General features: G+C 43.5%; 2 protein-coding genes across 3 annotated transcripts in view; one reads left to right on the forward strand and one right to left on the reverse strand.

The window, feature by feature from the left end:
• Window positions 1-15,877, reverse strand: part of bag6 (BCL2 associated athanogene 6) — a 29,180-nt gene extending 13,303 nt beyond the window's left edge. The window contains exons 1-15 of one of the 2 annotated variants that reach the window (XM_075466319.1): window positions 15,751-15,877; window positions 15,259-15,279; window positions 14,362-14,449; window positions 14,140-14,257; window positions 12,891-13,105; window positions 7,743-7,814; window positions 6,792-6,914; window positions 6,497-6,690; window positions 5,906-6,038; window positions 3,690-3,890; window positions 3,380-3,602; window positions 3,140-3,190; window positions 1,530-1,882; window positions 1,379-1,451; window positions 933-1,282 (exon numbers count right to left, since the gene is read on the reverse strand). In XM_075466319.1, coding sequence (XP_075322434.1) covers window positions 933-1,282; window positions 1,379-1,451; window positions 1,530-1,882; window positions 3,140-3,190; window positions 3,380-3,602; window positions 3,690-3,890; window positions 5,906-6,038; window positions 6,497-6,690; window positions 6,792-6,914; window positions 7,743-7,814; window positions 12,891-13,105; window positions 14,140-14,257; window positions 14,362-14,449; window positions 15,259-15,275 — 2,211 coding nt within the window. In that variant the 5' untranslated portion in view covers window positions 15,276-15,279; window positions 15,751-15,877. The remainder of the gene's footprint in view (window positions 1-932; window positions 1,283-1,378; window positions 1,452-1,529; window positions 1,883-3,139; window positions 3,191-3,379; window positions 3,603-3,689; window positions 3,891-5,905; window positions 6,039-6,496; window positions 6,691-6,791; window positions 6,915-7,742; window positions 7,815-12,890; window positions 13,106-14,139; window positions 14,258-14,361; window positions 14,450-15,258; window positions 15,280-15,750) is intronic. The other variant, XM_075466320.1, reaches the window with a different exon arrangement.
• A 1,744-nt stretch (window positions 15,878-17,621) lies between these two features.
• Window positions 17,622-18,889, forward strand: glrx3 (glutaredoxin 3). The gene has a single exon (XM_075466842.1). The coding sequence runs from the start codon at window positions 17,673-17,675 to the stop codon at window positions 18,651-18,653; it is 981 nt and encodes a 326-aa protein (XP_075322957.1). The 5' UTR covers window positions 17,622-17,672; the 3' UTR covers window positions 18,654-18,889.
• Window positions 18,890-21,666: the final 2,777 nt, after the last annotated feature.

Here is a 21,666-nt window from a genome sequence, read left to right on the forward strand (position 1 = left end):
GGGTGTTTTGTTTAGTGAATTATCTTTATTGTCAATAAACAGAAAAGCATTTAAGATTGGCATAAAATAAAAAATTTCCTGTCGTTTGTCGCGCCCCACTTGCCAAGTCTCCGTTCCTCACCAGTGGGGCGTAGTGGGAGTAGACGCATGTGTAGAAAGCTCCTGATAGCCCCCCCAATAACAACAACAGCCGTTATTGTTATTATATTATCCAGTCCAGAGTCCAGACTAAACATGGAGAAGCAGCATTTAGCTGTTATGCTGCAAACAAGTGGAACAAACTGCCAGTGGAGATTAAACTTTCACCAAATGGAGACATTTTTAAATCCAGGTTAAAAACATTTCTTTTCTCATGTGTCTATGCATGAAATCTGCACGATATCTTTGAACTTATCTGGACTGTTGCTTGTTTTTAAATTCATTTAAATTATTATTTGTTTCTCTTTGTTTTCTTTTATGTATTTTAATAATTTTATTTCTTTCTCTTTATATTCTTTTAATCATTTTAATTATTTTATTTCTCTTTATATTCTTTGAATCATTTTATTTCTTTCTCTTTATATTCTTTTAATCATTTTATTTCTCTTTATATTCTTTTATATATTTTAATTATTTTATTTCTTTCTCTTTATATTCTTTTAATCATTTTAATTATTTTATTTCTCTTTATATTCTTTGAATCATTTTATTTCTTTCTCTTTATATTCTTTGAATCATTTTATTTCTTTCTCTTTATATTCTTTTATATATTTTATTTCTTTCTCTTTATATTATTTTATGTATTTTTAATGCTTCTTCCACTCCCTGCTGCAATGCTTTTATTTTATATGATGCACGTTTAATTGTTCTGTACATGAAATGTGCAACAAATAAATTTGATTTGATTTTGATAAAAGATGAACTCAAACGGGGGATTCTTTCACCACACTGACCTGCTGCATGAATTCACTGACTCCCTGGATGAAAGCCGGGACACCAGAGGTGGTGACGGTTATCGAAGGGGCCCCTCCGGGAACAGCACCGGCCCCACCGGCGACCCCCAGGAGAGAACCCAGCAGCTGCCCCAGGTCCGGGGGCAGCTCCTGGTGCTGGGGCTCGCCGGCGTTGGTCTCCGTTGGGTTCTGGGTGGAACCGGCGTTTGTTGAGGCGGGAGGCGTCGGACCCGAGGCGGAAAAGGAAAAGGAGGAGGAGGAGGAGGAAGAGGTCTGGGAGGAGGAGGAGGAGGAGGAGGTGGAGGTGGTGGTGGAGGTGGAAGAGGAGGAGGATGTGACGGGTTGACCAGCTGCAAAGAAAAAGAACAGAAAATCTCATCATCATCAGAAATGATGATCCATCTTTTAAAGGCTCAAACCTAAAGCCGACAGCCGGGAACACTCACCCATCTGCCCCGGCAGTAAAAGCTGTCCAACCAGGCCGCTGATCATCTGGTTGAGGGCCGCGGGGTTAAAGGCCTGCGGAGCAACGCGCGTTCGTTAGTTTTTAAGCTCGTTAACCCTCAAACGTGACCAATTAAGGAGCGTGTTTCCCACCTGTCCTGGCTGCTGGCCGGGCATGGCGGCCCTCACGTTGATGGTGGTTCCCCGGGTCCCGAAGGCCGAGGGGGGCATGTTGGTGGCAAAGGGGGGTCGGGTGAACACCACCCTGGCCTGTGGCTGGGGGCCAGCATGGGAAGGTGGAGGCGGGGCAGTAGGGGTGGTGGTGGGGGTATTAGGACCCGTGGTGGTAGTCGAAGAGTTGGGTGTGGAGTGGTAGCCGGGAGGAGTGGGCTGGGGGGGGACTTGTTGGCCGGTGGCGGCACTGGTTGCGGCACTGGTTGCCACGGCAGCAGCATACTGGCTGATCTGCTGCATGACGTTTCGCATAAAGTCAGGGGGGAGGCCGCCTGGGGGGGGGGACAGAACAACATGAGATGGGATCTTTAGGATGAGCGTAGAGATTAGACTCAACTTAAAGGGATAGTTCGCCTCTTTGGACATGAAGCTGTGTGACATCCCATATCAGCAACATCATTTCTGAACATCTTCTTACCCCCTGCTGCGTCCTGTGAGCAGAGTTCCAGCCTCGTTTTGGCGTTGATGAAGGTAGTCCGGCTAGTTGGCTGGGGTTTAAAAAATAAAGCGTTTTGCTTCTCAAAACAATATGCGTTCAACAGAGTAATACATTTGCATCACAAAATCGTTCTCAAGGAAAAAGTCAGACCTCACAATCGCTTGGCCCTATTTTCTCTCTCTTCATATCACTGCGCACTGTGTAAACCGTGCAGGCCGAAGTGCAGACGAGCAGTAAACACCGTAACACCTCATCCCGACTGAACGCGAGCGAGCGATTGATAAAAAGTGATTAGACAGCGTACTTTTCAAATCAGCCTGTCCTGACATGCCGCGAGCGATGACGCCCCCTTATAAAATCGCCCGCGCTGTCTCTATTGGGACGACATTTTGCGGCGACGTCCCGCCCCTAAACACTTCTTATTGGTTGGAATGAACACACTGCTTTCTGTTGACAAGCTAGTTAGCAACAGGTTAGCATCACTCGGGGGAATAATGGACGAGGAGAAGCTGATCTGCACCGTGGAACAGCACCCGATGGTTTATGACCCCAAACACCTGAACCACAAAGATCTGAAGAAGGGAGCCGGAGAACTCGGTTTTTCAAGTGAACCAATAGAATCACTCCCGACAAAATTGTCACGCTGCATATCAGGACACTCGCGTGAAAATTTGTCGTCGTATCGCGTCAGTTTCGCTCGCTTTCAGTCATGATGAGGTGTTACGGTGTTTACTGCTCAGTCTGCACAGCAGGCAGTGATACGAAGGGAGAGAAAATAGGGCCAAGAGATTGTGAGGTCTGACTTTTTCCTGGAGAACCATTTTGTGATGCGAATGTATTACTCTGTTGAACGCATATTGTTTTGAGAAGCAAAACGCTTTATTTTTTAAACCCCAGCCAACTAGCCGGACTACCTTCATCAACACCAAAACGAGGCTGGAACTCTGCTCACAGGACGCAGCAGGGGGTAAGAAGATGTTCAGAAATGATGTTGCTAATATGGGATGTCATACAGCTTCATGTCAAAAGAGGCGAACTGTCCCTTTAAAGAGTTGCAAGTAAAAAGTGAAGTAATCTGGGAGGAGCTTACCTGGTTGTCCGGGCATTTGCTGAGCACCTGCTACAGGGTTCGCTCCTGGACCTGCACACACACACACACACACACACACACACACACACACACACATAAATTAAAAACAACCCATCCAGAGCCATCATTAGCGCACGGAGGAACCAATTCAACTCCAACGCACGCCGCTGAGCAACACGGCGCACAAACAGCGTTGATGCAAAGCAGCATTCAATCAGTGGCGGGGAGGGGACAACACACCGTCCGTGTTCATCTGCATCATGACCACCGGGACTGCCTGGTGGCTGATCCTGATGACCCGGGGGCCCGTCTGTCCCTGTCCAGCCTGCTGATTGGACGGGGTAGTCTGTGGGGGGGAGGTCTGACCCTGACCTGCCTGCTCCGGTTGGCTGGCCGGCTGGGAGGGCGGGGCTTGTCCCTCAGTGCTGTTAGCCGCCACAGTCACTGTGGCACCCAGGTTCATCTGTCGGTAAAGAAGCAGGCGGTCAGTCCAAACGCTCTGAGGTTGCTACGGTAACGGCTTTTAAACCAAACTCTGGCTGTGGCGTACTTGCACTGGGATGTGGTGGTGCACAGCTCCGGGGAGGTTGACCGGGCTGGCGTAGTGGGAAAATGGCCGGACCACGTGCAGGTGGCGGGGCACGGGGCTCATGAGGTTCAGACGCAGGTCGCTGAGGGCAACGAGGGCGTTGCCGAGGAGACGGAGACACTCGCACATCTGGACGAGAGTCCGCTGGTCCTCCTCTCTCTCCTACGCAAGAAAGACACCAACAACACTGAGTTCATGCTGAATGAAATGAAGGAAATAATAACCCAATATTCAAAAGGATAATAAATTATATCCAACAATTAAACCCTTTAACTCGGAGTATGGATGAGTCTGGATGCAACCTGTTGTTCAACGCAGAGCAATCTTGAATTGTTCAGTTGATAACCTGACATAAAATGGGGCGTTTCTCTGGAATCTTCACATTAGTTTCACTAAACTCATACAGGAGATTTTCAAGGGAAGTTCAGCCAACGGATTTTCCAGAAGAATAACATAAATATTTGTGATGTGGTTGAAAAGCTAAGAAGCATTACTCAGAACAACCACAGGCTACTCATGTGGCAGGGAGAGGCCGACTGTGTCGGGCTTTAAGAAACCTGTGGTCCAGAACGTAAATTATAAAACCATCAATCCATCATCTGCCTCTTCTCCGGGGGCAGCAGCTTGAGCAGAGAAACCCAGACGTCCCCGCCCACTTCCTCCAGCTCTTCTGGGGGAACCCCGAGGCGTTCCCAGGCCAGCCGAGAAACAGAGGCTGTGTTCGAAACCCTACTACTCCTACTAACCTTTTGAGTTAGTATGCGAGTTTGAGTAAGTTCCCGGATGCATACTAGATTCTCCGAAATGTTGGGTATGCATCATGAGGTTACTACTCATACTCAAACTACCCAAGATGCAACGTAACGTGACGTCGCCGATCGTCATTTCCTGTCAAAACGGCAGTTTCAAGCTAGCTACAACGAGGGTAGGTTCACTTCCTGTTTTCAAAACAAAAGCACCAATTGTATCGTAATGGCTTTCCCTATGATAAAAGGCAACGGGTATTTTATTTTGTGAAAATAACCGGAAGTGCGTTGCTCACTGCGGCTAGCTTTAGTAGCGCCGAATTCGTGGGAACAAAATTGTAAATAGCCGGTATTTTGTCAGATTTTCAACACGTTGGGGATCTAAACGACTACTTTCTTGCCTGAAAACGTTTCAAATTTTGCTAAAGTTTACAGAGTTTAGAGCTCAAGGGAAATCAGCTTCAGGCCGGCTGATTTCGGCTCGGGCAGGAGCGAGATGCATTGTGGGTAAGTGCTCTGCATACTGTCTGATCGGTCAGTATGCAGTATCTGTCAACCTCCTGCTCCATTCGTCCCTCACTTGTGAACAAGACCCCGAGACACTTGAACTCCTCCACTTGGGGAAGGATCTCCCTCCCGTCCCGGATTATAAAACATTAAATGAATTGCTCCACATTGTGAAAGTCTGCCTAATTAGTATCTATCTCACCAGAAGAACATTCACGGCTCACAATACGTTTACAACTTCTACTTCTGTGCCGTTGCCGTGACAATGTCTGCTTAACATGTCACACAAGTTCAACTTGAAATAGATAAAATCTTACTAAGTATATTTGTCTCATTGAGTATCTCATTACACTTAATATAAGACACAATTGCCTAACAAGTACTATTTCAGCCAGATATAGGGACTTGTTTGAAGACAATACATCTTGAATATCTTGTTAAATGAAAAAGTCTTGAAAACAAATTGTTTTGAGTCACATATCAAATGAAACAAGCTTTTTTTTTTTTTCATTTGAAGAGGTTTTTAAGCTAATTTCAAGATCACTTTTATCTCAAAAGTCCTAAATATCACATCTTATTTCAAGAAATCTTGACAAGCCGATTTTCACTAGTTCCATTGGCAGATTTTTTGCTTATTTCAAGCAAAAACGTCTTTTATTTGTTGTTTTTTTACTTATTTTTGGAGGGGCATTTTTTCCAGTGTAGTCTCATGCTGAAGTTATTGGCCACCAGGGGGCGCTTTTTAGATTCCCCATTAGCTTTTCTGATTGCTGTCTTTGTAAACTGCACTAATTAATGAAAATTAGGATGAAATGATCACAGCAGACAGCTAGGGAACATCCAAGGAGTAAAAATGATCAACAAACCGTATTAAATAGCAGCTGCATCATAGCATTAGTGTCTTTAATTAGTGGATAATCCTACTGTATTATTGTTGTATTCTGCAGTGGTGGCTGTTTCCAGAATCGTGTGAGCTCTCTGGATGAATGGCTGCAACCTTTCTTCAACCCTCCGCAGCTCAGATAACATCTCTGCCAGCTCAGCCGGGCTGGGATGACTAGAGAAGGAACAAAGACACATCAGGACAGTGACACAGAGATGCAACATCCCGACGTATCCACCGTAAATATACAGCAATTCATTACAGTGCAGAGAAAACAATTCTATTTACACACAAATCCTAACACTGAGGCCGAATAAAGCACTGGTGCAGTCAGTTTATTGCTTTCTGGGGCTTTAATTCCAGCATGAAAGCTCATCCATGTGCTGTTTTGAGTGATTTCAGCCCACTAGAAAGGGGCTCGCGTAAAAAAAATCTATTGGTATCAGCTTAAGTGTCCCTATATTTAGAGCACTTTGACTTCTTTACTATCAAACTGCTCCTCGGATACGGAGTGAAAACAGATACGCCTCACACTTCAAAACAACTAAGAGTTATTTGAGGAAAAACAGCCATTTTTTTCCCTGGCAGGCCACAGGAGTGAATGATAAACTGGAGTTTAGAGTTTGCCTCACTTGGGCCCAGGTTGTGGAGCTGGTCCCTCAGACGGTGCAGAAGAGGAGGCTGGTGGAGGAGTTGTTGGAGGCGGGGAGGTGTCCATTGGCTGGGTAGAGGGAGAAGGAGTGGAGGTGGTGGATGATGATGAGGGAGGCGGCGGAGCGGCGGCAGAGGTCGTCTCCGTTTGGGTGGCCGAGTCGTTTGTCCGACCCTGAGAGCGGAAAAAGTATCCAAAGGTCAAAGGGCGACCTCTCTGCAGTAAGGAAGTCAGAGTCATCGGAAGTCAGAGTCATGGGAAGGCTGAGCGCTCACCTCCATCCTCTGGATGACATCATTGATGTCTCTGAGCAGGTTCTCGGCCAACACCAGCCTCAGTCGCGGCTCACTCTGCACCGGCTGGTCCATGTCAATGTGCACGTTCACAGACCCGTTGCTCTGTAACAGCAGAGCAGACCGTTAGCAGAGCGGACTAATAACGGAGTGGGCCGTTAGCAGAGCGGACAGTTAGCAGAGCGGACTAATAACGGAGTGGGCCGTTAGCAGAGCGGACAGTTAGCAGAGCAGACCGTTAGCAGAGCAGACCGCTAACAGAGCTGACCGCTAACAGAGCTGACCGCTAACAGAGCTGACCGCTAACAGAGCGGACCGTTAGCAGAGCGGACTAATAACGGAGTGGGCAGTTAGCAGAGCGGACAGTTAGCAGAGCGGACCGTTAGCAGAGCGGACCGTTAGCAGAGCGGACCGCTAACAGAGCTGACCGTTAGCAGAGCGGACCGTTAGCAGAGCGGACAGTTAGCAGAGCAGACCGTTAGCAGAGCAGACCGTTAGCAGAGCTGACCGCTAACAGAGCTGACCGCTAACAGAGCTGACCGCTAACAGAGTGGACCGTTAGCAGAGCGGACCGTTAGCAGAGCGGACAGTTAGCAGAGCAGACCGTTAGCAGAGCGGACCGTTAGCAGAGCGGACCGCTAACAGAGCTGACCGTTAGCAGAGCGGACCGTTAGCAGAGCGGACTAATAACGGAGTGGGCCGTTAGCAGAGCAGACAGTTAGCAGAGCAGACAGTTAGCAGAGCAGACAGTTAGCAGAGCAGACAGTTCGCAGAGCAGACAGTTCGCAGAGCAGACAGTTCGCAGAGCAGACAGTTCGCAGAACGGCCGTTAGCAGAGCGGACCGTTAGCCAAACGGCCGTTAGCGGAGCGGACCGTTAGCGGAGCGCTTCCCCACGTGAGGCTGCGCACAGTGACCAGGGATGGGATCTTACCCCGGTGCTGGTTGTGACTCTGGCATTCCTGGCATTCTCTCCCATGCCCGACACCATCTGCTGGACCGACATCTGCATTAAAGCACAGTCGCACAGATTTAGCTGAACCCGTAAGATACAACATGCTGAATATTAAAACCAAACATTTTTCATCAATTCTACGATACTTTTTTTTTTTTAATAATAATGGTAGAACAGGTTGGCTTTAAAGTTGGTGTTTATCACTTTTTGTCACATACAGCCTCAGAAATCAGAAGATAACCGGCAGAACTTTGACTTGATGATTTATTTTCAGTTGTTTACAAAATTGATTTATTGCTGCGTCCTGTGAGCCGAGTTCCAGCCTCGTTTTGGCGTTGATGAAGGTAGTCCGGCTAGTTGGCTGGGGTTTAAAAAATAAAGCGTTTTGCTTCTCAAAACAATATGCGTTCAGCAGAGTAATACAGCAGGGGGTAAGAAGATGTTCATAAATGATGTTGCTAGTATGGGATGTCATACAGCTTCATGTCAAAAGAGGCGAACTATCCCTTTAAAGGCCGGTCCGTGGAAATATGGTTTGACATTAAACCGGTCACAGAAGACTGTGAAAGAATTAAAAATGTGCTATTTAAATTAGAACGGACTATCAAAGAACAGATGTCCTCCCACAGTTTTGTACTGCAGCTTTAAGTTACTGATGAGGTCTTTTTCTAGTTCACTCCTTATCAAAATCTCATCTGAGCCGCTGCATCACACATCTATCAAAAGATGGGTAACATCTTTTAACAGCTTTAATTGTGCGTACTAAACGGCTGTGAAAACTTCCACTGCCCACACCGTAGATGTTTGATAGCATGTGGCTTCACCCCCCATTCATCTGCAACTTTCCAGCCCATAATCTGACATTAACGCCTATTCATGAAGCCATCAGCGAGCTGGGGGGAGGTGAGAACAGCAGGGTCACATTTTATTCTACATCCTGGCTCTCAAATGGAAATCAAATAGGTTTTACACTACAGTATCAACGTGCTGAGAAGCTAATGTCCTTATTCAGCTTTCATCACACACCCAGTAGCACCGCCTAGCATCCTCTACACACACACACACACACACACACACACACACACAAGATGAGACGTTTCAACCTGGTTAAATTTAGATTTGGATGTTAGTTGAAACATGCCAATTCAGAGTCAGAAGGTTTAGAAGATATGTGGCCCTTTTAGAAAAAGGACAATATTTCTTTAGGAGACTGTGGGGTGAAAGAACTGATGAGAATCTCTGCTCAGAGTCACTTCTCCAGCTGGAATGAGCAGACTCAGCAAGGCTGCCACGAGCCTGTAAAAGCTGGGATTTTTACCAGGGCTGGGCAAGTTAACGCGATAATAACGAGTTAACTCGTTATTTTTATTATTGTAAAAGTCTGTTGCTCACAGGCTTTTATTATTATTGTAAAAGTCTGTTGCTCTCAGGCTTTTATTTTGTAAAAGTCTGTTGCTCACAGGCTTTTCTTTTGTAAAAGTCTGTTGCTCACAGGCTTTTATTTTGTAAAAGTCTGTTGCTCACAGGCTTTTCTTTTGTAAAAGTCTGTTGCTCACAGGCTTTTATTTTGTAAAAGTCTGTTGCTCACAGGCTTTTATGAATGTCATCTTTTCACCAAAAAGCGGCCTGTTTCAGAGCTTTCCTGTCAGATGTGTTGATGTCTGTAAACGGGAGTTTCTGTGCAGAGAAAGTGAGCTGCAACCTCTCTTCTGACAAAGTATCACATCTAACCGGATGTTTGGTTTCACAGAATTGAAGCAGATATAAAAACAAAACGTAGAAACGCTGCTGTCATTTAATGCAAGACTGAATCCAGATTAAACACACACACACACAAATAAATGGTTTTTAGTGGGTGTCTGAGGGTTTTTTTGATGAGTGTAAAGAGGTTTCAGTGGGGAAACACAGTCAAACTGATACAATAAATGACTCATGAGGCAATTATCTAATTTCTGAACAGTCCATTTGATACCACTCCATAACTAATCAATAGACTTTGATGTGTAAAATCTGGATTTGGTGGAATCAGGGCTGTTGTGATGAGGGAATTCACTGTGTGGTGATGTGCAGCATCCTCAGGGACTGGGTCATGTCAACCGAAGAACCAGAATTCAACCGATACGCCCCAAAATAAGTCGGTAACTTGATTTATTTCAAACTTACTCGTCTGCGTACTTGGGGAACTAATTTTAACCGACCCAGAGACGCTTTCGTTTGTCGTTTCACTGTGTTGTCGAGTCATGTTGCCTTTTCTCCCCGCAAACTTAGGTAGTTAGAAAGACATTTTAAACCCAACTTCAGCCAGTTGCACACGATGCATGTTTGAGACTGTAAATCTCAGAGTATAATCGCTCCACACTTTGTGAATGAATCCTGTGATAGACAGACTCGGCACAAAGCAGCATGACTGGCTGGTACACGGCTAGCAAACAACAGTTTTCCATATGGAAACATAAATGAATGCATCTAATTTGTTTCCATCAGACTTCCACTCACCCAAACAGAAAGTCTATTTGTAATGGTTAATGCAGAATCCTGCCTCGTGTTTACAGCGGAGGAAGGGAAGGGAGAAGAGTTTGCTATCGGAAGGCACAGGAAAAACTGCCCGACTGATTGATGATCAGAAACTGATGAGCTTCTGAGGGGCAACCGGAGACCAGGAGTCATATGATGGGAAACCACGTCAGGCTTAAGTCTGTTATGGCTTAGGAGCAGCCTGCCTGGACTCAACTCAACTTTATTTATTTACTCTTTAAAACAGTCGTGGCTGAAACAAAGTGCTCTACATGAGTAACAATACGAAATATAAGGCATAAAAACAATATAAGAAGAACAATGACTGTGGACATCTGGTCAATAGCAAGAACTTGTAGCCTAGTTAAGCACCAGGGACCCACATCTTGTCTCGTCACAGGCAACGGCAGGAGTCCAAGACAGCTTAACCCCTTACTGCGCGCCCCCCATTTTCACGTTTTTTGCCAAAACGACATGCCCAAGTTGTAAAAAGCACAGATCCCACATCTTTTGAGACTCAGAGATGTGTCTGGTATCATTGGAAAGGTAACACTCTCAGGAATATTATAAAAATGTCTGTGTGATGCTGTGTCTTACTGACCCAGAGTGGGAGGGGTTAGAATGATGGGGTTGTTTCCCCGTCCATATGTTTGCCTATACATTAAATTGGGTAAAGCCATTCAGGGACCTCTAGGCCTCTATAGACACAGCTAGGTCAGAGCCACATGTCTTGACTTCATGCAGTCCAAATTTGGAGTCAAAAGACCAAAAAATTAATTGTTCAGAGGTATTTTTCAACAGGTATGTCTATGCGTTTTCCTTAGTTCCTTTTTGGAGTCTCCAAAAGGACACTTGGTTACCAAAGCTGTATAACCAGAATCAAACAATAATATAATATAATATCTATCTATCTATTGCAGTATCAATTACAATATCAAACCAATATCAAAATCGCAAATCTCTTTGTGTGTTATGATTCAATGCAACAATCTGTACGCATTTACATTATGCACGTTACGCACCATTCGGGGCATTTCCCCTATGATCGATAACGCATGAATTTGTTTTGGCACATACAAGCTTGATAGTATAGTCCCATACACTGTTGGAAACCTTAGACTATTGGCTAAAAGGTTATCAACATAATTTACATGGAAATCGCCATTGGCTGGAACTACTGTCATTCTAAGTAGTATTGTGGGAAGTGAAGACGCGTGTCCTCATTGGCTTTCAAGACGTGTACTGCCCACTAACCATGCTCCGATTGGTTTGTGTCTGGTGTCAATCGAAGCTACAGTACCTGACACACCTCCACATTGAGTAATTTGTAAGCAATGGACTGGCATATGACTCGGAGCCAGCTAGATAAGTTACTTTTGCGTCTTTAGTCGCCCAAAGTACGTTTTGCGGTTGGACAATACATCAACATTGTGAGGAGAGGATTAAGTTTATAAGAAAAAGGACTTCATATTTCATAACCATGGATACTTGGCAAGCTTTACAAGGTGTCCCCGAGTCACGAAAAGGTTTTGGTGGATAACAGCAAGGCTTGAAAGGTAGGTTGAGATGTCACACTGAAACACGTTAGCTTAGAGGCTAGCTGAGCTAACGTCTGTTACTGTTATCGCTGTGAGCAACCATTTGATTCGGTTGAATGTCCGATGAGTGCATTTGAAATGGTCTTGAATGAATCGGGTGAATCTCAGCTTTCTAACGGTGTATGGCATGAATATACTTGTTAAGGGATGGCGTTTCAGGATTGAACTAAAGTGCATACCGCCCAATTCCAATCCCAAGTGTACCGCTGACGGTACAGCGTGCAGTAACAGGTTAAAGGCCTCGGCATGCTTCTCCGTCTCTATCCGTCAATCCGTCTCCTTATACCGTTCTTTCGAAGTTCTCCGTGGGGCAGTTGGATACGCAAGGCAGTTCACCTCCCGATCAGTAGGCGGCGCTACGTTAAACGACCCAATCTGGCGACGTCTATGGTGAAAGTCGCTGATTGATTGTTCACCTTCCGGCTCGTTCCACTCCTCACAGTGAGCGATGGCGACCGAGAGAGAAAGACTGTTGTTGGAGTCGGAGCTTGTTGATGTTGAAATGCAAATAATTTTGACCAAATGTTGACCGGCACACAGTAAACTCTTTCAAAAATGGCGGTGTTGTTGTTCTGAGAGGAAGGAGCTAAACCGGAAAAGAGATTCCGGAAATTATGTTGTTAGCCGACCAATCACAACCCTTGGAGTCTCTGTGAGTATCCGTCTCCTCGACGGATAGATAGATAGATAGATAGAAATGTTGGCCGACGCACGCAAGCGATGGAGAGCGTCTCCGGGGGGGGGGGTTTCTCCGTCTTAACACCTTAAGACGTTGCTGCGCACCGCCGACCACGGACCAGGTGGGGAGATTTAAGTCCAGCGAGCCCCATGACAAAACTGAATACTGCTTTTATTAAACATTTTCTAACATTTAAATGCACAATGAATCATAAAAAAAAAAGATAAAAACTGTTTGTGACAGCAGCCGATCAGCACTGCAATGCTACAACCATGCCGTCACTGTGACAGCCCCAGCTGGAGTTCACTTTAAACACACCGACCAAAGCGGGCCTACCTGTATCTGCTGGGGGTCCATGATGTTCACGGGCAGGTTGAACGTTCCGAGCATCACGTAGCTGTTAGCGTTGCGATCGTGCGGAGGCACTTGCGACGTTCCCTGGGAGGACGACGACGGCCCACTGTCAGCCGAAGTGCCTCCTGATCCCGAGCCAGGCTGGGAGGGTGGAGGGGGGGCCCGTTCCACGAGGTGGATCACCTTTCCACCCACATCTGCAACAACAACAGTTTACTGTTAAAAAAGGCAGGGAACAGTCCAGCAGAATGGCTGGAAGCATCAGAAATGGGTCGTGTTGTTTTTCCTCCAACAGCAGGAGTCAGTTGTAAACTCAAATCTTCACAAATCATTGTAATAAAATAAATGAAAGAATTAAAGGTTTCCTCTCCCAAACAGACCAGGAGAAACTCATCCATGCATTCATCTCCAGCAGACTCCATCACTGTAACGCTCTTTTAACTGGACTTCCCAAAAAGATCATTAAACATCTGCAGCTCATCCAGAACGCTGCTGCTGGAGTTTTAACCCGGACTAAGAGATCTGAACACATCACAGCAGCTTTAAAGTCTTTACTCTGGCTTCCAGTCAGTCACAGAATAGATTTTAAAAGCCTGCTGATGGTTTACAATCTGTGATCTGTTCAGAGAATATAAAGCCAGCAGAGCTCTTAGATCCAAGGACTCAGGTCAGCTGGTCCAGTCCAGAGTCCAGACTAAACATGGAGAAGCAGCATTTAGCTGTTATGCTGCAAACAAGTGGAACAAACTGCCAGTGGAGATTAAACTCTCACCAAATGGAGACATTTTTAAATCCAGGTTAAAGACATTTCTGTTCTCATGTGTCTATGCATGAAATCTGCACGATATCTTTGAACTTATCTGGACTGTTGCTTGTTTTTAATCATTTTATTTGTTTCTCTTTATTTTATTTTATGTATTTTTAATGCTTCTTCCACTCCCTGCTGCAATGCTTTTATTTTATATGAAGCACTTTGAACTGTTTTGTACATGAAATGTGCTACAAATAAATTTGACTTGATTTGATAATTAAGCAATCTTTAATTCAAATAAATTTGACTTTCGGATATATTCCTCATTTACTTAATCATTGGTTAAGCCCCATTTATTGAGCAAGTATATAAAAAGACATGAGAAACCATTTTGGAAAAAGAAAAAGAAAAGAAGCATAGAGAGCAAAGACAACTGTTAAGCCGCAGGTGAATTAAGATAAAAATCCCATTATGACTCACTGTAATCTGCGAGCGTCCTTTCATCCTGCAGAACTCTTCCCTGGTAAATCAGCCTCTGTTTATCCACAGGGATACCCACCGAAGGGGCAATGTGTTCCTTGAACTCCTTCACTGTCAGCTACAAAATGGCGGAAAAGAGGCAAATCATGATCAGAGCGGGGGTGAAGAAAAGAGCATTTACTTTAAAAACATGAAGCAGAAAGGTCTTTTTTTTTTTTTTACCTGAGCGCCAACGGTGTATGTTCTGCTCTGGGAGTCTAGAGTTTTGACCGTCACTTCTATGTCTGAAGGTTGTTCTTCCATTGTGTTTCTGTATCATAACGCACAGAAGATACCAGACACTTAAGGACAAAAACACGTCTGATGATAACTACACACAAATTCATATTCATTTCTTCATAAACACCCTTCTGATAAGAAATTCTTAAATCAATATTGTGACTAAGTCTGAGTGGAGTATCTTGCACGTGTGACTATATATTGGTCACTTCTTTATTTAAGGACAAATAATCTGATGCAGACACAGCGTCAGTGAAATCTCTTCTAACACAACTGATTTGTTACACTCATTTGCATCTATACTGGCTTATAAACATGATTTATCAATTTGTTGTTTTGCTTTCCATGGACCAGAGAACCAGCACAGGCCCACAGCATCACATCTGCAAGCATCGGTTTTTAAACAGCAGTCTTTTGAACCTCAAAGTGTATTCAATTTGTTTTGTGTAGAAGGCCAAATGCTTTTTGCTTGTCTTATTTTCCAGCAATTTATTCTGTTAGTAATCGTACTCTTTTTTTTCCTAAATCAACATCTCTGACCTCCTTGTTTTACCTCCTGTGTTTGATTTTATTAACTTTTGTAAAGAAACTTGCAATGTTGTGTAAAAGGTTTCCTATCAACAATAATATTTCTATTTTCATCATCTCTAACATAATTAAAAGGACGTAAATAATGAAAGAATGTGTTGTTTTTCGTATTGTTTTTGGCTGTTTGACCCAAGGCAAATCTATCCACGAGTTAAAACTTGTGGAAACTTGCAAGTATCAGAAACATCATCGTCAAATTCACATCAGACAACACAATGTTGTTGTTTCGAAAAACGATCCAACGATACTTACAAAAGCTGTGTGGCCATTTAACTGTGAAAAAGACACAGAAGTAAGATTAAAAAAAAAGAGAGCAGCAAAGTCTTACGGGTAGCACTGACCTATTCCGTAAGTCAGTAAGACTATTTAGTTAGGTAGAAGGCTGTTTACTAGCTAACTTAATGTTAGCTAAGTGAAGTCATCGCAGCTAAATCCTGCTGCGGACACCGGCACTTAATATGTACTTTCATGTGTTCTCATGACTGAAAACTGCACAATGTAAAGCCTGTTAACGATACGGAACACAATGGACTATTATTAACCAATGTCCGTCTAGCGGGATTGAGCTTTAAATAACTTAAAAGCCAAGCAGACGTTTGCAACTAAGCTAACTTCGACCCGCTAAACTAGCCGGACGGCTAAGCTAATGCTACAAGAAACTACGCCTAAGAAATCGGATCAACAATTCACAAACAGAAAGAAACGTTTGTTTTTTCCACGAACACGATGTTGCTCACCGCTTACCTTCCAAGTCACACTACAACTCTTATATTATCCAGTGTATGCAGCTGGTTCTTATCATCAGATAGCAAACCACTTCCCGTTGGGTCCCAGCTCTGGTACTTGCTAGCATAAGCTACCAAAGCTAAACGGATATGACGTCGGAGGGGGAAACCGGAAACGCAGCGCATAGAATGGCTAAAAAGAGTTTAAAACGAGTATTGATTGATATTAATGTAAGACTGAGTGTAAAAGAGGTAAAGGGTATTATAAAACAAAAAATGGAAGAAAGATGGCAAAAGTTATGGGAGGAAGAAAGAAAAGGACGTTGGTTGTATAAAATACAAAGGAAAATAGGGAAAATGAGCAGATCAGAAAGAAGTAGGAGAGAAGAGGCAATTATAACAAGACTTAGAATTGGACATAATGGTTTGAGTAAAAACCTATATATGATAGGAAAACATCAGTCAGGGAAATGTGAGTGTGGAGAAGATGAGACAATTGAACATGTTATTTTATATTGTAGGAATTATCAGGCTCAGAGAAATAATTTAATTAGAAATCTTAGTAGGATGAAAATGAAATTGGATATAGTAGATTTATTGCAAAAAGAATCAGGAATCAGAGGATATCAGGTTATTTTTTATTATTTGAAACAGTGTAGGTTGTATAATAGAATTTAGTATATATAAATTATATATGTTTGTTTGTTTTGTTTATTGTTTATTGTTTGTTTATTGTTTAAAAGGTGCCCAGCCCGCATGGGCTTACAAGACACACCACAAGCAACAAAAAGCAATAGTCAAAAGGACATCTTCATAATTGATAATCCAGCGTATACAGTCCTCAGTAAACAACAACCCCACTCAAACATAAAGCGCGCTCCTGCGCTGTTGGTAAGCTTCCAACACATATTGGGCTAAATAAAACACCTTCTCGCTGAACAAATATGTAAGTCTGCACTCATCGGACATAGAAAATAAATTATATTATTATATTATATAAATGAGTGTATATGAGTAGGGACTATGTAAAAGTGTAGGCATATGTAGATATAAGGGTGTATATGTGGATATGGGTGTACATACATATATAGGCTATATATATATATATATAAGTATATATAAATATAGGTATATATAATATATAAACATGTGATCCACACTCCTTACAGTACAAAAGCAGGTTCCCACTAGAAGACAGTGTAGCTGCAGTCGTAAGGAAGAACAGGTAATAAATAGGCTTAGGATAGGGCACACTAGGCTGAATCATACTCTTCATATCATTGGCAAGCATGCCACAGGTCATTGTATTAACTGCAGGAAAATGGAGACTGTCCATCATGTTTTGTTAGAATGCCAAGCGTACAGCATAGAAAGAGGTATTCTGCTAGAGGAGGTTAGAGAACTGGGGGAGACCAGGCTCTCTCTTGAGGGACTACTTTCCTTTTCTGTGCCCTCAGCTTGGAGATTTGGGTTTAATTTCTTAAAGACTACAGGACTTAAAGGACTGAAAGGATTTAGTTAATTTTTTTTATTTCGTGAATTGTTTATTTATTTGTCTATTTTTTTTTATTTGATTTTGTCACTCCTTCGTCGAGGCTCCATACCCGCAGTTACATAATTGTACCGTTGGTGGCGGTAAAGCAACATTACGGATGCTAACCGCCAATAAATTACAAGAAGAAGAAGAAGGAGAAGTGTGTGTTTAATTTCTTAAAGACTACAGGACTTTTTGAAAGGATTTAGTTTATTTTTTTATTTAGTGAATTGTTTATTATTTGTCTATTTATTTTATTTTATTTTATTTTGTCACTGCTTCGTCGACGCTCCACACCCGCAGTTACATAATTGTACCGTTGGTGGCGGTAATGCAACATTACGGATGCTAACCGCCAATAAATTACAAGAGGAAGAGGAAGAAGAAGAAGAAGAAGAAGAAAAAAAATGGCGAATCTCGTGGAAGTGACAGCCCAAAAGCAGTTCGAAGATGTGCTGGCTAAAGCTGGAAAGCGCCTGGTTGTGGTGCACTTCCAGGCTGCCTGGGCCCCTCAGTGCGGCCAGATGAACGAAGTGATGTCCGAGCTGGCCAAAGAGCAACCCCACACCATGTTCGTGAAGCTGGAGGCGGAAGCGGTGCCGGAGGTGTCGGAGAAGTACGAAATCTCATCCGTCCCCACTTTTCTGTTCTTCAAGGCTGGAGAGAAAGTGGAGCGGCTCGACGGGGCGCACGTCCCGGAGCTGACCAAGAAAGTTCAGCGGCTGGCGGTGACCGCGAGTCCCGATGGGTCCGCCGAAAGAGGCGGCGGTGCAGACCTGAACCAGCGGCTGAAGAAGCTGATCAACGCGGCCCCCTGCATGCTGTTCATGAAGGGCGCCCCGCAGGAGCCCCGCTGCGGCTTCAGCCGGCAGATCGTGGCCCTGCTCAAGGAGCACCAGATCCAGTTCAGCAGCTTCGACATCCTGTCCGACGAGGAGGTCCGACAGGGGCTGAAAACCTACTCCGACTGGCCCACCTACCCCCAGGTGTACGTGAACGGGGAGCTGTTGGGGGGGCTGGACATCGTGAAGGAGCTGGCCGAGTCCGGGGAGCTGCAGAACACCTGCCCGAGGGCCGTCACCCTGGAGCACCGGCTGAAGACCGTCATCAACCGGAGCCCGGTGATGCTGTTCATGAAGGGCAACAAGGAGGCCGCCCGGTGCGGCTTCAGCAGGCAGACACTGGAGATCCTGAACGGCGCCGGGGTGGATTATGACACCTTTGATATTCTGCAGGATGAAGAGGTGCGACAGGGGCTCAAGACTTACTCCAACTGGCCCACTTACCCCCAGCTCTACGTGAAAGGGGAGCTGATCGGTGGCCTGGACATTATCAAAGAGCTGAAGGAGAGTGGGGAGTTGGTGTCGGTGCTTAAGGGGGAGTCGTAGGTGGATTTACCCCGGGGGGGCAACGAGCCTCCATCAGCTGTTCAGGTGCTGATGTGACGCCACACAGAGAGGCCAGGATGTGAGAGAAACATGTCAGTTAATAATCAAACTCTTCCCATTTATCAAAACTAATGTAGCTGGTTGGATAGATTCACATTGTGTTTAGGTGCAAAACAAGAACTTCTGAGAATTTATTTTTGGTTTTCATTGGGAAAATTAAAGTTCCTGCAAAGTTGTGTACGATGTAATTCTTTCCAACACGTCTGTAAAAAATTAAATGTGTGCTCGGCCTGATTGTATTAAAAGAAAAACTGATTCTGGGGAACGTTCTGGAAACTCAGAATGTTCTTGTTTCTCACACCTGAGGCAGAACCAGTAACACTAACATTATTATTAAATCAAATAAAAAGAAACATCTTGAATTATTTCATTGTTTAAACCAGTGATACTCACTATTTTTCTCACCAGAGCCACATTGGCAGCAAAATCAAGGTTAGAGCCACTTTTACCACAACATACTAAAGTCCCCTTTTGTAAATATGCATTTCTACATATAAAACATCCCACAAAAAAAGAAACAACACAGCCAATACATTTTCAATTCAGACACATTTACCTTAATACTGGGATGAGCGGAAGCTGGCGTGCATGTCCTCGACTTTCTTCATGTTGTATTTGTAGTTTGTTGTTGTAATCATAGTGAGACATTCAGGATGAGCATGGTTTTTGTGCTGGTTTTAATTAAAAACCGCTGGCTAAAAGAGCTAGCGTGCACTGTGGTCAGGTGTGAGGTGGTTTAAGCGGGCTGCGTTGCCAGGTTTAACAGTGAGCCCCCTTTAGGAAACACCATTAAGCCTTAATTAAAACTTAATAAAAATACTTCATACTACAAAAAACACAAACTTAATAAAAATACTTAATACTGTGCAGTATTTGCTGTGTGTTATTTGAATAAAATGATTGTTATTGTTACCACATTGTTATAAGCTACTGTGCGAATGCAAACCACCAATTAAAGCCTGAGGAGCCGCGCAATGAGTATCTCTTCAAAACCTTTTAATCGACCTAATTTTTTGCCATAAAAAGACAGCCGTGAATCCAACATATCACATCAAATCAGTTACATTTTCGGGCATTATTTAGTCCAAAGTCTGGTCCTGAAGGGCTGCTGTCCTGCAGGTTTTAGATGCTACCTGATCCAGATGAAATGGATCTCCTCAAAAGATTGTGCAGTTCTGCAGCAGCCTGCTGATGATGCACTGATCTGAATCGGGTGTGTTGGAGCAGGGAAACATCTAAAACCTGCAGGACAGCGGCCCTCCAGGAATAGTGGGGTCGTATGTATGTGTAATTTTTCTCAGTCATTTCAAATTGGTGTTAAAGTTTGGAGAAGATCAGACACTAATAACCTTGTTGTTTGGCACCATCTAGTGGCAGGAAGTAGAGAACACACAGAAGCGCCTGATAACCTACACCAGTGTTTCCCAAACTTTTTTGGCCTGAGTACCCCCTCACACATACAACGCGTGCGATGATTCTCCAAAAGTAGAGCAACACAGTGGTTATTACATGAAAATCATTTCATTTAATATCCTTAACTTGAACATAAAATTCTCAGACTTTCTCTCTTTTTTTTAACCTCAGTTGAATTCAACATAAGAATAAAAAACATTTTCTTGAAATATAAATAATTAACCAAAATAGCATAAATCCTAAATCAAAATAATCTTCCTTGTTATCTAACTTACACAAGTAACATTTCTCTTTTTTTTAAGAATACATGAACATAACTCATTTCTCTCTCTTTTTAAGAATACATTAACAGGCCTAACTCATGTAACATTCATCACAAAACTGGAGTCTCCTTCATAAACAGTCCTCCATAAAAGTGTGACGCCTTAATAAATAAAAAAAATAAAAAATAAAAAACTCCCGGTGCGCCGCGTACCACAGTTTGGGAACCACTGACCCACATGAACCCTGAAAAAGGGAAATGTTTGGTCCAAACATCCGTATAACCATAAGAGTTACTGGAGATCAATCTTAAAGGGATAGTTCGCCTCTTTTGACGTGAAGCTGTATGACATCCCATATCAGCAACATCATTTCTGAACATCTTCTTACCCCCTGCTCTTACCTCACAATCGCTTGGTACTATTTTCTCTCCCTTCGTATCACTGCCTGCTGCCGACAGCCGCGCCTGTTACGGTGTTTGCTGCTCGGTCTGCACAGCAGGCAGTGATACGAAGGGAGAGAGAAAATAGGGCCAAGCGATTGTGAGGTCTGACTTTTTCCTGGAGAATATGTAATATGGTTAAATTGACCTAATTTTAATACTTGTGTGTTAAATTCCTACAGTTTAAAGGTTTACTTTTTTTTTTACATAACTGTACATAAAGAGAATTATTATTTCTTAATATATTAAAATTAAAATATGCATAAATGTCCAAAAGACTAAATGCTGTAAACCATACACAGTTAATCTAATGCAGAGTCACAGGGCTGGAATGAATCAAAGGTTTATTTAACAATCACAGAAATAAAGCCTTTGTTAGCTCCTCTTACTCTTTTACCCAAAGCGTATTATGATGGATGAACACAGTTAACGCCAGTTCCCAGTAGTTAACCAGTAGTTAATGATTACCAGCTGAGGGAGTGATACTGAACGCAAACAACCAGCACAGCTCATGCTTTGGAAGTGTTTCAGAAAGGGAAGTCGGGGCCGAAGCTTGTCAGTTTAGCAAGACTTTCTAAAATTAGCATCTTGCTTTGTGGAGGAGATTTCACCTCCTACATGAAGGTGACTCATTCAGCAAGAGTGCGTTTCAAGTGGGTTTCCTCCTTTCAGAGGATTCTGGAGCACAAATAAATCTCGCAGTGTGCACTGGAAAAAATGCCCCTCCAAAAAGAGATAAAAGTGACCTTGAAATTAGCTTAAAAACCTCTTCAAATGTCAAAAAAAGCTTGTTTCATATGATATGTGACTCAAAACAAGATGTTTTCAAGACTTTTT

Source organism: Odontesthes bonariensis, chromosome 5 (assembly GCF_027942865.1).
Source record: "Odontesthes bonariensis isolate fOdoBon6 chromosome 5, fOdoBon6.hap1, whole genome shotgun sequence".
Classification (NCBI taxonomy): domain Eukaryota; kingdom Metazoa; phylum Chordata; class Actinopteri; order Atheriniformes; family Atherinopsidae; genus Odontesthes; species Odontesthes bonariensis.